The 15657-nt window shown below is 46.0% G+C and overlaps 1 protein-coding gene across 1 annotated transcript; it reads left to right on the top strand.

The window, feature by feature from the left end:
- Nucleotides 1–1431: 1431 nt before the first annotated feature.
- Nucleotides 1432–3045, top strand: LOC309567111 (E3 ubiquitin-protein ligase TRIM62-like; the record flags this gene model as incomplete). Its single annotated transcript, XM_082272441.1, has 1 exon — nucleotides 1432–3045. One exon carries the CDS (start codon nucleotides 1432–1434, stop codon nucleotides 2977–2979), a length of 1548 nt encoding a protein of 515 aa, XP_082128567.1. The 3' UTR covers nucleotides 2980–3045.
- Nucleotides 3046–15657: the final 12612 nt, after the last annotated feature.

Raw genomic sequence — 15657 nt, 5'->3', positions numbered from 1 at the left:
GGTGTCAGCGGAGATGTCTCAGTGCACTTTCACCCTCTTACTGCCCAGACCAATTTCCAGCTTTCAGTGCTCATTGGCATCTACATGACGGGGGACGGGGGGGGCGGGATCTGGGAGACCCCTTGTTAAAGGGGGCTCCAGATTCCAATAAGCCCCCCACCCGCAGACCCCGAAAACCACAGCCCAGGGTTGTCGGAAAGAGGCCCTTGTCCCCATCAACATGCTAGCACTGCCCCGTTTCCGCCGGATGTGACGAGGGAGAAGCTGAGACGCTGCTAGGATACCAGGAAGTGCCAGAAGCCACTGACCCAGCCAGGACCAAGGGCTGTCTGTCTTCACCTCTCCTGCCTCCCCTGCAGCTAGTCGGATGACCTATGTTGTAAAGCCTGTTTTCCACTTACCCATGTGAGTGCACTACCATTTTTATGCTAATAAAGGCCTGATTTTAATACTACACTCAGGTGGCGCCGCTCTGTTTTTTTCTTTTTTCCTTATATACAACTATATAGATCAGACCAAAATGAGGGACAAATGAGAAGGAAAGAGAGACAGAGGGACTTTGTTCCAAATCAGGGACGGTCCCTCAAAATTAGGGACAGTTGGGAGCTATGAATATGCAGTTCCAAGACCTAATTCCACTTACAGGCGTTTTTTCTGGCCTTTTACAGGCGTTTTGTTGCAGTTGTTTGGAGGAAGGCATTGACATCTAACAAAAACGCTTGCAATCAGCCAAAAAAGAAGCTCATGTACTTTTTTGCGCTTCAGGCGTTTTTCTTCTGGAGAGAAAACGCTCAGATGTGAACAGGGGGCCATTGAAATGAATAGGACTTTGCTTGTTGTGCGTTTTGAGACTTCAGAGATGAGCCTTTTTACGAGCTGAAATACGCTCAGGTGTGAACAGGGCCTAATGGTATGTCAGTCTCATAGACGCTGCTCTGTAGCTTTAACTTCCTCTGTGGGTGGGAAGGCAGTCACATGACTTAAGAAGTCAAACTATTTCTGAATGCAAAGAGGAAAGTTGGATCATTATTTCGCTTCCAATAATGGTTGGAACCATGGTCTAAGAAGTTGATGATTCAGCTCTGCAGAGTCTCTGAGCAAAAAAGAGATTTCTGAAGCCAACGAATGACCCAAAGAACGGTGAGATCGTTATTTGAACTGATGCATAAGAAAATTATCATTTGGAGACTTTCAGGTGTGTTCACAACCCTGCAATGTGTTCAATCCACCCAGAGCTGCTACAAAGGTAACAAGGATTTGAGATCTGCAAACTGTGTTTAAAATCTTAGAACATTTGAGATCCTGTAGGGCGTGTGGACTGGTTCTTTGAAAGGTGAGCAGGACAAATTAAGCTCTGGTGACTCTTCCTTTGTATTATTCCTTCCGTCTTGTTTAACAGAAATTGAGTCATTTCTCCTCCCGCTGGCTACAATGGCGTCTGCGAATCTGAGAGACGAGCTGAGCTGCTCCATCTGCCTGAACATTTATACGGATCCGGTATCACTGAAATGTGGACACAACTTCTGCCGGGAATGTATTGGCCATGTGTTGGACACTCAGGAGGCATCTGGACTTTATATCTGTCCGGATTGCAGAGAGGAATTCCAGGAACGACCTGTACTGTACAGCGCCAGAGCTCTACGTAACATAGCGGAGACCCTTTTTATTTTTCAGTCGGATCAGGAAGATACAGGAATCTATTGTACTTACTGTGTGGACATTCCTGTACCGGCTATAAAATCCTGCCTGCACTGTGAAATTTCTCTGTGTGGCAAACATTTGAGTGTCCATGCCGAATCCCCAGAACACGTCTTATCCAATCCAACCGACTTCCCGGGGAACAGAAAATGCTCCATCTATAAAAAGATTGTGGAATATTACTGCACCAAGGATAGGGCTTGTATCTGTGTATACTGTATTGCTGTTGGAGAACACAAAGGACACCAAGTGGAGTCACTGGATGAGGCCTCTGAGAAGAAGAAGGAAAAGCTGAGGAAAGATCTGGAGATGATGACTTCAAATAAAGCATGGGTTGAGAAACAAGTCCGGAATCTGGAGGAACGCAGGACAGACATACAAGAAAAAGCAGCCGGTGCAACGGAGAGAGTCACTGCCCTGTTCAGAGATATCGGGAGAGAGCTGGAAAAACTTGAGAAGAGAATCCTGAATAACCTTTCCATGCAGACAGAAAAGATCTCACAATCTCTGTCCAATCTAATCCAACAGATGGAGATACAGAAAGACGAGATGTCCAGGAAGATGAGTCACATTGAGGAATTGTGTAACACCACCGACCCAATGACCGTCCTGGAGGATCAGAACTCAGACGGAGAGGACATCTGTCGTACCGAGCTGGAGGATAATATGGACGCAGTGATTCCCAGTCAAGGTGATTTTTATGAGGATATCCTCACAGACAAATTAAAAAAATTATCTAATCTAGTAAAAGATATTCACATCTGTATACAGCGACCAAAAGGAGTTCTACTTGACGAGGGAACAGCTGCTAATAATATAAAGATTTCAGGGGATTTAAAAACTGTATCTTGTCCAGGAGTAAAATTAAATCGTCCAGAAACTCCCAAAAGATTTAAGAACGCTCAGGTTCTGAGCAAGAGAAGTTTTTCTTCAGGGCGGCATTTCTGGGAGGTGGACACGAGTAATTCCATTGGATGGAGAGTCGGGTTGTGTTATCCCAGTATGGTCAGGAAATCGTGTATTGGGGATAATAAGGTTTCCTGGTGTATACGAAGGCTACATAAAGACTATAACTATGTGTATGAAAATAAACATATACCGCTTGATCCCAAGCCTACCAGTCATAAATTCAGGATCTTTCTGGATTACGAGGCCGGGCGGATCTCCTTTTATGAGCTGTGTGACCCAATCAGACACCTCCACACCTTCACCGCCACCTTCACTGAGCCCCTTCATCTTGTGATCTATATTTGGAAAGGGTCAATGACTATTACCAACTAGGTATATAGTTTGCTGTATGTTTCATTCTATGCAGTTTTGTCAGTTCACCCAAATCTGATATTTCCATGTTTGTTGAATGCTTGAGCACTAAAGCCTAAAATTGGCCATAAATTATATGATTTTTTGTGAAAGAAAAGAAAATTGCTCGTTTTTTTTTTTTTTGCCTCCTGCTGCGCCACTATATTCAGAAAAGGGGGGGGGGCATGGGGAGCTTTCCGGAGTATCAGAATAGAATGGTTACTGCTTATGGCAGTAACCATATGTAGAAAAATCTGACATGCTGGTTGTACCCAAGTTAAACCATTCAGGGCCGGGACAAGAGATGGGCAGGAGGGGTGGCTGACCTGGGCACTGTGGTATCATATAAGAAGATTGGGGTGAGGGGATTTGTGTTGGGAGGGGGAATTTGGGGAGCTGCTGGAGGTAGGGATTTTTCTAGGAGAGGAAATTTGGGGAGGTGTGCTTGGAGTGGTGATTTGTGTTGAGAGGAGGGACGGGGAAGAGGATTTGTGATAGGGGGGAGTTTGGCATGTTCACCCTGGGCTCTAGATGATTAGGAAGGAGGATTTGAGCTGGGGGGGGGGGAGGTGAAAGATTCAAGCTTGGAGGGGGTATTTCAGCAGGGGGTGGACTTGTGCTTAGGGGGTAAGCATGCAGATTAGTGCTCAGTGTTTTTGCAATTTGGCATGTTCCCCATGTGCTCTAGTTGACCTTGTCCCGGCACTGGATCCATTGATCAATTCAGGTCCCTGCTGAACTGGCCAAGATTCAAACTGTCTATGGCTGGTTTATGTTTTCTTTTTCAAGGGACTCCCATTCTTCTGTTCATTCTTGACTATATTGAAATAAAGCAGAAATATCACAGCCCTGGGGCCTCTTGAGAGATATTTAAAATCAGAAGGTGTCTCAGCCCACCAGACTCAACCTGATGAAATATCATCCTTTGGCCAGAGCTCCAGGGAGAATTCTAGTAGCTTAAAGCGGTAGTATACTCCACTTTTTAACTTTTACCTACAGGTAAGCCTATAATAAGGCTTACCTGCAGGTACAGTAAATGCAGGTTTAGGAGATATGCACCATGCATGCAGCCACTGACACCAGCGGTGCATGCGCTCTAAAGGTCTGGCGGACCTTCAGAGCTCCTTGCCGGAAAGTGAACTCCAGTGCGCATGCGCAGGAGCGACCTCTTTGCGGCTCCGGCCACTCACAACGCTGGAGCTGCCAAACCCGGAAGAGACACTGGGGGAAAATGACAGCTCCCTTAGTGGTGTCCGGGCGAATTCTAGTAGCTTAACAAGTGCGACTATATGCCAAGGTCTAGCTCCACTGTTTACACCACACACTTATTTTGTTTAGTATATATATTTGTTGCAGATTTATTGAAAAAGAAAAACTGAAATATCACATGGTCCTAAGTATTCAGACCCTTTGCTCAGTATTTAGTAGAAGCCCCCTTTTGATCTAATACAGCCAGGAGTCTTTTTGGGAAAGATGCAACAAGTCTTTCACACCTGGATTTGGGGATCCTCTGCCATTCCTCCTTGCAGATCCTCTCCAGTTCTGTCAGGTTGGATGGTAAACGTTGGTGGACAGCCATTTTTAGGTCTCTCCAGAGATGCTCAATTGGATTTAAGTCAGGGCTCTGGCTGGGCCATTCAAGAACAGTCCCGGAGTTGTTGTGAAGCCACTCCTTCGTTATTTTAGCTGTGTGCTTAGGGTCATTGTCTTGTTGGAAGGTAAACCTTCGGCCCAGTCTGAGGTCCAGAGCACTCTGGAGAAGGTTTTTGTCCAGGATATCCCTGTACTTGGCCGCATTCATCTTTCCCTCGATTGCAACCAGTCGTCCTATCCCTGCAGATGAAAACACCCCCACAGCATGATGCTGCCACCACCATGCTTCACTGTTGGGACTGTATTGGGCAGGTGATGAGCAGTGCCTGGTTTTCTCCACACATACCGCTTAGAATTAAGACCAAAAAGATTCTTTGGTCTCATCAGACCAGAGAATCTTATTTCTCACCATCTTGGAGTCCTTCAGGTGTTTTTAGCAAACTCCATGTGGGCTTTCATGTGTCTTACACTGAGGAGAGGCTTCCATCGGGCCACTCTGCCATAAAGCCCCGACTGGTGGAGGGCTGCATTGATGGTTGACTTTCTACAACTTTCTCCCATCTCCTGACTGCATCTCTGGAGCTCAGCCACAGAGATCTTTGGGTTCTTCTTTACCTCTCTCACCAAGGCTCTTCTCCCCCGGTAGCTCAGTTTGGCCGGACGGCCAGCTCTAGGAAGGGTTCTGGTCGTCCCAAACGTCTTCCATTTGAGGATTATGGAGGCCACTGTGCTCTTAGGAACCTTAAGTGCAGCAGAAATCTTTTTGTAACCTTGGCCAGATCTGTGCCTTGCCACAATTCTGTCTCTGAGCTCTTCAGGCAGTTCCTTTGACCTCATGATTCTCATTTGCTCTGACATGCATTGTGATCTGGAAGGTCTTATATAGACAGGTGCGTGGCTTTCCTAATCAAGTCCAATCAGTATAATCAAATACAGTTGGACTCAAATGAAGGTGTAGAACCATCTCAAGGATGATCAGAAGAAATGGAAAGCACCTGAGTTAAATATATGAGTGTCACAGCAAAGGGTCTGAATACTTAGGACCATGTGATATTTCAGTTTTTCTTTTTTAATAAATCTGCAACAATGTCAACAATTCTGTGTTTTTCTGTCAGTATGGGGTGCTATGTGTACATTCATGAGGAAGAAGAATGAACTTAAATGATTTTAGCAAATGGCTGCAATATAACAAAGAGTGAAAAATTTAAGGGGGTCTGAATACTTTCCGTACCCACTAATATATATATATATATATATATATATATATATATATATATATATATATATATAATGTGTGTGTGTGTGTGTGTATATGTGTGTGTATATATATATATATATATATATATATATATATATATATATATATATATATACGCAGGAATTATAATCTAATCAATAGAATTTTATTATATATATATATATATATATATATATATATATATATATATATTGTGACAGGAAGTCAGGTAAATCTGTGGATGTTGTCACGGACAGGAGATACATGTCTGCTTGGTTTAGACAATTCACCAATTACTAATAGGGTGTCGGCTGCAGAGGTAGCCAGCAGGAAGTTGAAAAACCTTCAGCTGTCCAGAATGAGGAAATTAAGGCCTCTATTATTTGTCCAGAGGAAGTCTATTGATTGCTGCCTCCTGACGCTGTGTGAGTAGAGGAGGACAGTCAGATGGGTGCCTCCTAAAGCTGTGTGAGCATGGGAGAGGAAATGCCTCCTGAAGCGATGTGCGCTGAGGAGGGTAAAAAGTGTGAAGACTTCTCAAGGTGAGATCTTGGACTGTTTTCTATGTGAAGAGAAAAACCAATGGATGTTTTCTATGTGAAAGGAAAGTCCAATGAACATGTGCTGTGTGAAGAGAAAAGGGACATTCTCTATGTGAAGAGATAATAAATGGACTATTGATGGTCTGCTGTATGATCAGCCAAGTCTGCCCAACAGTAGGTTGGGGACAGACTCCTTAGGTAGGTTCCTGTGTGTGAGAAGGTAGCCGCCCACAGTGACAAGGATTTATTTTGTGCTTTATTTCATTTTGGATGTTTTTGACGCTTGCAGTCTGGTGAAGAAAATCGCATGAATAAACCAAACTGTTGTTTGCAACCACTTCTCGGCTATCTCCCTGTGTAACGAACCCCCCCAAAGGGGTCACCCACACCCGCTACCGAGCTAATTATTATTATTATTATACAGGATTTATATAGCGCCAACAGTTTGCGCAGCGCTTTACAATTTGAGGGAAGACAATAAATTTACAATACAGTTCAGAACAGGAGGAAATAGAGGGCCCTGCTCGTTAGAGCTTATCCCTCACAATATATATATATATATATAATAAAATTATATTATTGATTAGATTATAATTCATGCATTTGTGTTTCAAATTTATCACATCTGGGATGTCTACTAGAGTATTGTCTTGGTCAGGTTTAAGTCAGTAATTACTAAGAATTGTAGGCCTATAATACATAACGCCAAATTTCCATGAAAAAAATTGTACTGCTTTTGGTACAGAATTCCTGACATAATCATACCGCCAGGGAGGTTAATGTAGATCAGTGTTACTCAACCTTTTTTCAGCTAACCACTTCTGGACCGGAAGATTTGCCCCCTTCCTGACCTTGCCATATTTTGCGATTCGGCACTGCGTTACTTTAACGGAAAATTGCACGGTCGTGTGACGCTGTACCCAAATAAAATGGATGTTCTTTTTTTCTCACAAATATAGCTTTCTTTTGGTAGTATTTGATCACCTGTGAGATTTTTTTTTTTTTTTTTTTTTTCTCGTAGCCTGGGGTTAAATCGCTTCTCCTTTAATCGCATTGTATGGCCTCATGTCCTCTTGCACTCCTTGCGACTGAATAGTTTTTTTTTATGCTGTTGAGGTAAATCGCTATCCTGTCCCCTCTCAGGCATCTCTTCTGTAGGGAGAATAAATTGAGTGCTTGTAAACGCTCCTCATAATTTAGGTCCCCTAATCAGCTTAGTTGCCCTTCTTTGGACTCTTTCCAGTTGCAGCACATCCCTCCTGAGGACTGGCGACCAGAACAAAGTCGGATCAGAAGTCGCACAACTTTCATATCGGAGCAGTGAGAACCTGGACTTAGAGGGGTTTTCCCTCAGTTTAGATACAACTTCCTGTTATGCCTATGAGACAGGAAGTGAAGAAAAATCTCCCCAATTTGACACAGATGGCAAAACTGACAAGAGTTATGACCCTCCCTTATTCTATTCAATAAGGTGGAACGCACACCTCACTCGTGGACTGACAACACCCCCTGACGTCACTATGCCCCGTGCGGTCTACGAGTGAGGTGTGCGTACCACCAAGGCCTCGGATGACAGGACCGCCTTGATGGAGTCTCCCTGTGTGCCAATAAATGTCTTTTATGCTGCACTTAGAGGCGCCCTCTCCTCTTCTTACAGTGATAAAATAAAGCAGTAGGAAAATCCTGAGGTAATTGCTGACAACTGCCTTAAAGCGTTACTAAATCCACAACCGTAAAATCAGTCTGTATATGCAGTAAAGCATGCTAGTTATACTCACTGTGGAACCTAAGGGGTTAATCCTCCGTATTGTGTAAAAAGGCTGTTTGATTCTGTCTTCTCTGACCCTCCTCTTCTTCTACTGACTCCAGAAAATGTCCAGATTGTAGAGAGCCTTTGGAGTCACTCTGCACATGCTCAGTTTAGTGTGTATTGCTAGAGAGTTTTTCTTTTTCCCTGGGAAGGTGCATGTGATCAGCACAGGGCCAATCAGCAATGTCCAGACAGAGGGTGAGGGGTCCTGCATCGTGATAGGACAGCCAGTGCAGTATGAAAACTTTTCCTACAAGCTTAATCAGGAACTGATAGAAGTCACAAGACAGCTATATACTGCTGATGAGAAAAGGCATTTAGCAGTTTAAATTGACTAAAATAATTAAATTTCTATGTACTGTGGGAGATCAGATATAGTAAATGAAGGGTCCTATTCCAAAATTTAAAAAAAAAATCATTAATTTTCCACAAAATTCTACAAACAATCCCCCATAATGACAATGTGAAAAAAGTTTGTTTGAAATCTTTGCAAATGTATTTAAAAAAAAAAAAAAACTAAAAGAAAAACATGTACATAAGTATCACATCCTTTGCGCAATACTTTGGTGAAGCTCCTTTGGCACCAATTACAGCCTCAAGTATTTCTGAGTATGATGCTACAAGCTTGGCACACCTATTTTTGGGCAGTTTCTCCCATTCTTCTTTGCGGGAGCTCTCAAGCTCCATCAGGTTGGATGGGGAGCGTCGGTGCACAGCCATTTTCAGATCTCTCCAGAGATGTCCAATCGGGTTGAAGTCTGGGCTCTGGCAGGGCCACTCAAGGACATTCACAGAGTTGTCCTGTAGCAGTTGGAAGATGAACCTTCACCCAGTCTGAGGTCCAGAGCGCTCCAGAGCGGTTTTCATCAAGGATGTCTCTGTACATATTTGCAGTGCATGCAGCCGCTCACGCCAGTAGCGCATGCGCTCTGAAGGTCCGTTTTCCTTGCCGGGAGCTTGCCAGAAAATCACTCCCGCGCTCTTGCGCGGGAGTGACGTCATCGCGGCTCCGGCCAATCACAGCGCCGGAGCCGCGAAACCGGAAGAGACGCCGAGGGATCATGGCAGCGCCCGCAGCAGTGTCCGGGGGTCCGTGTCGGGGCTTTGTTCTAAGGTAAGTAATACATAATGAGCTAGTATGCTATGCCTGGTGGTTGAAATCAAGGGAGACGTCTGGACTGAGGAAAAACTCCTCCCAGTTTTAAGGGCACTGTCCACAGACATGAAATTCTGGGTGACTGACATAAAGACAGACACCACCGTTCCACACACGTATGCATTGTGTGAGTGGAGGAAGGGGGTCCCTGATTACTTTAAGGGGACCAGCGTGAAGACTACTGACTAAACAGAACTTTTCTTAATACATCCTGAAGTCCTTACTGAAGGTCCCTCATCCACCACTCTTGGGGGATCCAGTAAAGAAAAAGGTGTCCAAGAAGGGAGTCCAGAGTCACCACCTTTGTCTACCTTTAGCTCAGAGCTGTGTGCTGTTCTCTGGGAAATCGTAGCAAAATGTAGTAAGGACTCCCCAAACTATCTGATGACTGGATATAGGAAGCTCAGGACCTTCTCTGGGAAACAGCCTGTGCCTTCAGCAGAAGATGGGTTTGAAGAGTGGTTAGATACTGCCGCTCAGGCTCTGGAAGAGTGGGAGGTACCAGAACAGCAAAAGAAACAGAGAATCACGGAACGTTTGAGGGGACCTGCACTAGAGGCTGTACGTAATCTCAAGCTAAGCAAAAAGAACTGTACTGCTTAGGATTATCTGGACATTCTGCAAGATGTATTTGGTCGGACGGAGAATGTGACTGAACTTCTTTACCAGTTAGACCACTGTTACCAAGAAGAGGAAGAGAAGTTGTCTGAGTTTATTAGACGCCTGGATAAGATCATCCACCAGATCCTGTTAAAGAAAGGGATAGATCCCCGAAAGGTGGATGAGACTCGTGCACGGCAGGTGCTGAGAGGGGCTCAACCTTTAGATCCCATTGCCATACTGTTGTGAACTCGCCAAGATGGTGGCATTCTAGAATACCCTGACCTGATCCGAATGGTCAGAGAAGAAGAGGTCATGTTGGACAACAAAAGGAAGAGTCGGCAGTTTGACTCAACTGCTCGAGTCAGAGTGATAAGTGCAAAAGAAGGTGTCCCAGTTGATAGAAATGGTGTCCATCCTGACTAGTCAGGCATCTACTCTACCTAATGGGAACACATCAAAGAAGCCAGATAAACCTCCTAACCTTAGAGTAGACCCGGAACCGACACCTAGAAGATTCCTAACCTGTTTCAACTGTGGGGGAGTAGGACATGTTAGAGGAGTATGTCCCAGCCCAGGAAATGTTGCCTCGAAACCTCGCAAGCCAGCAGAAAAACTTCAGAAGGGCACCGGTGAAGGAGTCGACCGGGTGCCTGCCAGTTTCAAGGGACTCCAAGAGACTCACTGATTCAGGGAATCTGAGTCAGGGAGTCAGATCTAGGTACAACGCCCCTAGTTCTATACTCCAGGCTACTGGGGGGAGGAAAATCAATGCACACCGGACTCAGCGGGGACTGAATCCAAGGAAAAAAAGAAAGAAGAAAAGAGCTTGGGTGCAGAGAACTGAATCAGACAACAAGGCCACTTCAAGAGAATTCCCAACTAACATGGTCGGGCCCTCCCCTGTAGTCTCCGTCCAGGTAGAAGGAATTTACACAAGAGCCCTCCTTGACACTGGGGCCCAAGTGACTCTTCTGTATAAAGACTTCTATGATAAACACCTTACCCATCTACCTATGCAGAAGTTGGAAGATCTGGAGATATGGGGTATCGGGACTCAAAGTTTTCCCTATGACGGGTATCTGCCAATCAAGTTGACCTTGGACCCATCAGTGGCTGGTGAAGCTGAAACCTTCGACACCCTAGAGGTGGTCTGTCCTCGTCCGCCAGGGGCCAACAAAAGCGCTCTCATTGTAGGGACCAACACTGACCTGGTAAGGCGCCTCCTGACACAACTGGTCCAGGGACAGGATGCTCCAACGCCAAGGATTCACCCCATGCTACGGCAGGCCTATCAACGACTAGTATTGGAGCAAGAGACTCCTGCAGAAGGAGTTGGAAGACTCTGGAAGTTGGACAGAACAGAAAAGGTCTTGCAGCCAGGAGAGGTGGCGTGTCTGAAAGCTTCGGTTAAACTCACATGGAAACAGCCGGGCCCTTTTATCATCTTTGAATCAGGTCCATAGGAAGAGGAGAGAGGGATAGAAGTAATCCCTGAAGTGATCCCTTTGAAGGTGTTACAGAAAAACTGTGGAAGGGTATTAGTAAGTGTCAGAAACACCTCTACTACACCGGCAAAGGTACCGGCCAGAGTGCTGTTGGGCCTGTTGCAGAGTGCGATCACTGGGTGCAGCGGAGTCCATTCAGATCAGACATTGTGGAGTAAACAGGAACTGGCTTCTTTATTGGAACATAACACAGGAATCAAACATGTCACCTTCTCATTTGTAATAAGACACAGACAGGAAGAGATAACCAACAAGTTCAGTACATTGTACAGGAAATACACATCATACAAAATGCATAGCATATCACTTAGCATTAGCGGCACCTACTGTCCTATTTATGAACTGCAATAGACTAAGCTTAAAGTTGTTGTATCTCCAACAGGGCCAAGTCAACCTGGCTACCCCAGTAGTCCCATCTGATCTTAAAGAGGAGGAAAGGGGTGAAGTTGTCATAGAAGAGCTCTGCTCTGGAAACGCTGCCCTCCCACCGGAATGGGTGAAGAGGGCCAAGGCACAACTTGCTCGATGGCAAGGAATATTTTCTAAGGATGAGTTCGACGTGCGATGCGCCAGGAGTGCCACTCATAAGATCCGCCTGAGTGAGGACAAACCTTTCCGAGAAAGAGTCCGGCGAGTTCCCTTAGGTGACTTAGAAAATCTATGTCAGCAGCTGGCGAAACTCAAGAAGACTGGGGTTATTCGAGAATCCAGGAGCCCGTATGCTTCTCCGATAGTGGTAGTCCGGAAGAAAAACGGATCTTTGAGGCTTTGTATCGACTACCGAACACTGAACAGAAGAACCATCCCAGACCAGTATACCACTCCTCGAATTGAAGACGCCCTACAGAGCCTGTCAGGGGCAAAGTGGTTCAGTGTGATGGACTTAGAGTGGATACTATCTGATCCCCATGCACCCTGAAGACCGGGAGAAGACAGCCTTCATCACCCCTGTGGGGTTCTTTGAGTTCCATCGCATGCCTCAGGGGTTGTCAGGAGCTCCTGCTACTTTCCAGAGGCTGATGGAAAGGACCATTGGGGATATGAATTTGATAGAGGTACTGGTATACTTGGATGATGTTATCGTGTTTGGCAGGGCTTTGGAAGAACACGGGGAGAGGTTGGAAAAGGTCCTGAAGAGGCTACATGAAGAAGGCCTGAAACTTTCTCCTGAGAAGTGTCAGAAGTGTCAGTTCTATCAATCCTCTGTCCATTACATGGGCCACATCGTGTCTGCAGAAGGGGTGGCCACCAAACCGGACAAGCTGGAAGCTGTCGCCTCCTGGCTGAGACCTACAAATGTGACTGAACTTCGGTCGTTCCTGGGCTTTTGCTCCTATTACAGGAGGTTTGTGGAGGGGTTCGCCAAGATTGCCCGACCCCTCAATGAGTTACTAAAGAACGAAGAAGATGACGTTCCTGAACTGGTCAAGCCGGTGAAGTCCACCATGGGACCCCGGAAGGCTAAGGAGTCCATCCAGGATCAGTGGACCCCAGAATGTGAAGGGGCTTTCATTCAGTTGAAAAAGAATCTAACCACTGCCCCTGTGTTGGCCTACGCAGACCCCACGAAACCATATGAACTACATGTCCAGCCGAGATGGGCTGGGTGGGGTACTCTACCAGGAACATGAGGGTCACCTGCGACCCGTCGCCTACGTGAGCAGGGGTCTACTACCTGCTGAAAGGAATTATCCTACCCACAAACTTGAATTCTTGGCCTTAAAGTGAGCAGTGGTCGACAAACTGAAAGATTACCTGTACGGAGCTGAATTCATTGTCAAGACGGATAATAATCCACTCACCTATCTGTTGACTACAGCCAAGCTGGATGCAACAGGACACAAATGGTTGGCTGCCCTCTCTAGCTTCAACTTCAGCTTGAAGTATCGGCCAGGTGTCGGGAACAGGGATGCAGATGCCCTATCCAGAAGGTTGCATGCACCACACGAACCTGATGAAGAATGGACCCACTTGGCTCCAGAAGGGGTGCGTGCCCTATATCAGGGAACTGAACTTCGATCCAGAGGAGGATCAAGAGCCAAAGAGATTGGGGTTTTGGCTGTCGGAGTACCCAAATACTATTGCAGGGTGACCCAAGTTGAAGGGGAAGATTTACCCCGGCTTTCCAAAAGGGACTTGAGGAAGGAGCAGCTGGAAGACCCTCTGGGAAAACTTCTTTTGGAAGCCTTGGAGAACCAGCGCCCTGAGTTACTTCTAACAGACTCTCCTCAAGGGGCCCGTCTTTTGCATAGAGAGTGGACCCGGCTACAGATCCGAGAAGGGGTGGTCTACCGAAGAGGTCCATCCGAAGATCTGGAGGAGAAGTGGCAACTGTTCTTACCAGCTAAATACAGGGAGAGAGTTCTGGCTGCTCTTCATGATAATCATGGCCATCTGGGACCTGAAAGAACTTTTCAGCTTGTCAGAGACAGGTTCTACTGGCAGGCCGAAGTTGAAGGATACTGTCATTCTTGTGTCCGATGCATACAAAGGAAGACTCTGCCACGTCAAGCAGCCCCAATGGGCCATCTGCAAAGCCAGGGACCCATGGAACTGGTGTGCACTGATTTCCTTTGCCAAGAGCCTGATCTGAGTGGTCAAGGGAATGTCCTTGTGGTAACAGACCATTTTACCCGATACGCCCAAGCATTCCCAACAAAAGATCAGAAGGGCTCAACGGTAGCCAAAGTTCTTGTAGAGAAGTTCTTTGTACACTATGGGTTACCACAACGCCTCCATTCAGATCAGGGAAGGGACTTTGAATGCAGACTGATCAAGAGACTGTTAGATCTGTTAGGCATTCAAAAGACTAGAACTACTCCATACCATCCACAAGGGGATGCCCAGCCTGAACGATTTAACAGGACTCTTTTGGACATGTTAGGGACTTTGAGCTCGGAGAAGAAGCAGCATTGGGGCAAACATGTAGCTGCCATTGTGCATGCTTACAACAGTACTGTCAGTGATGTTACTGGATATTCCCCTTATCGTCTAATGTTTGGACAAGAGGCTCAGTTGCCAGTGGATTTGGCCTTTGGCATCTCGCCCGATCACACCTCTTCAGCATCTCACAAGGGGTATTTGGACCGACTGAGGAAGAGTCTGAAATCAGCATATGATAAAGCTCAGGCAACATCTGATCAACGTGGACTGGGGAATAAAAGGAATATTTTGACTTAAAAGTTCGGATCCAAGACTTGCAACCCGGGGACAGGGTATTGTTGAGGAACTTGGGTGTCCAGGGAAAACACAAGTTGGCAGAACGCTGGAAGTCCCAACCTTATGTTATCTGCAAGCAACTACCAAACCTCCCTGTGTATCAAATTCGGCCTGAAGGAAGTGTGGGTCCATTGAAGATTTGGCATAGGAACCATCTACTACCTCTCTCTGAAGCAGTTCGCATGCCTCCTGTCGTAGATTCGCCAGAGACCCCTTTGAGCTCTCGCCTGTCCAGACCAGTCACCAGATCTCAGTCGACACTCCCAGATGTGAGGGAGGGAAATTCTCCATCTGAAGATCTGGAAGATGAAGAGGAGGTACCTGACTGGATGTGGTCATCTCAGTTACCAGAACCCACACCTGCCTCCCTGTCTTCATCCGAATTGGCTGAAAGAGAAACCCTTCGGGCAGAAGCCCCTGAATTCATACCTTTCCACATGCTTCCAGAAGAAGTAGTTGATGATGAAGATCCTGAGGAGGAGGTTGCACCTTTCTCTGAAGAAGAACTGACCGCTCTTGAAACATCAGATTCCTGTGTGTTGGAACATGAGGAGGAGGACATTGAAGAATCCCCAGAAGTGGCTGGTCCTAGTACCTCTGAGATCGTGCCTCCCAAAGAGCAGAGGGAAAGAAGAGTCATTCACCCACCCAAAAGACTGACCTATGACCAATTGGGTGAATGCTCGGAAGAAGCTATCTTTACTTCCAAACGATCTCTTGATTAGCCTAGTTCTTCCACCGCAGATTTGGTGGAGGACAACCCTAGCTCACCCCCAGGCACATCTGTACAAGCCACCCAAGTGTCGGGGGTCTGTGAACAGAATTACCTTCCCTCCCCCGACAATTGGTGGGAGGTTCCTATGTCGAACCTGTGTTGTAATATGCAGTTGTTGAGTTTGAATTCTGCTTATGAAAAGGAAGATAATTCCCTGTTATGCATATGTTAATGTTTTTGTTGTGTACTGCCAACATATGCATTGGAGTACATGCTGTTG

Source organism: Pelophylax lessonae (genome assembly GCF_965119305.1).
Source record: "Pelophylax lessonae genome assembly, chromosome: 11".
NCBI lineage: Eukaryota > Metazoa > Chordata > Amphibia > Anura > Ranidae > Pelophylax > Pelophylax lessonae.
Note: the sequence above shows the minus strand (reverse complement) of the source record. Positions and strands in the feature narration are given on the sequence as shown.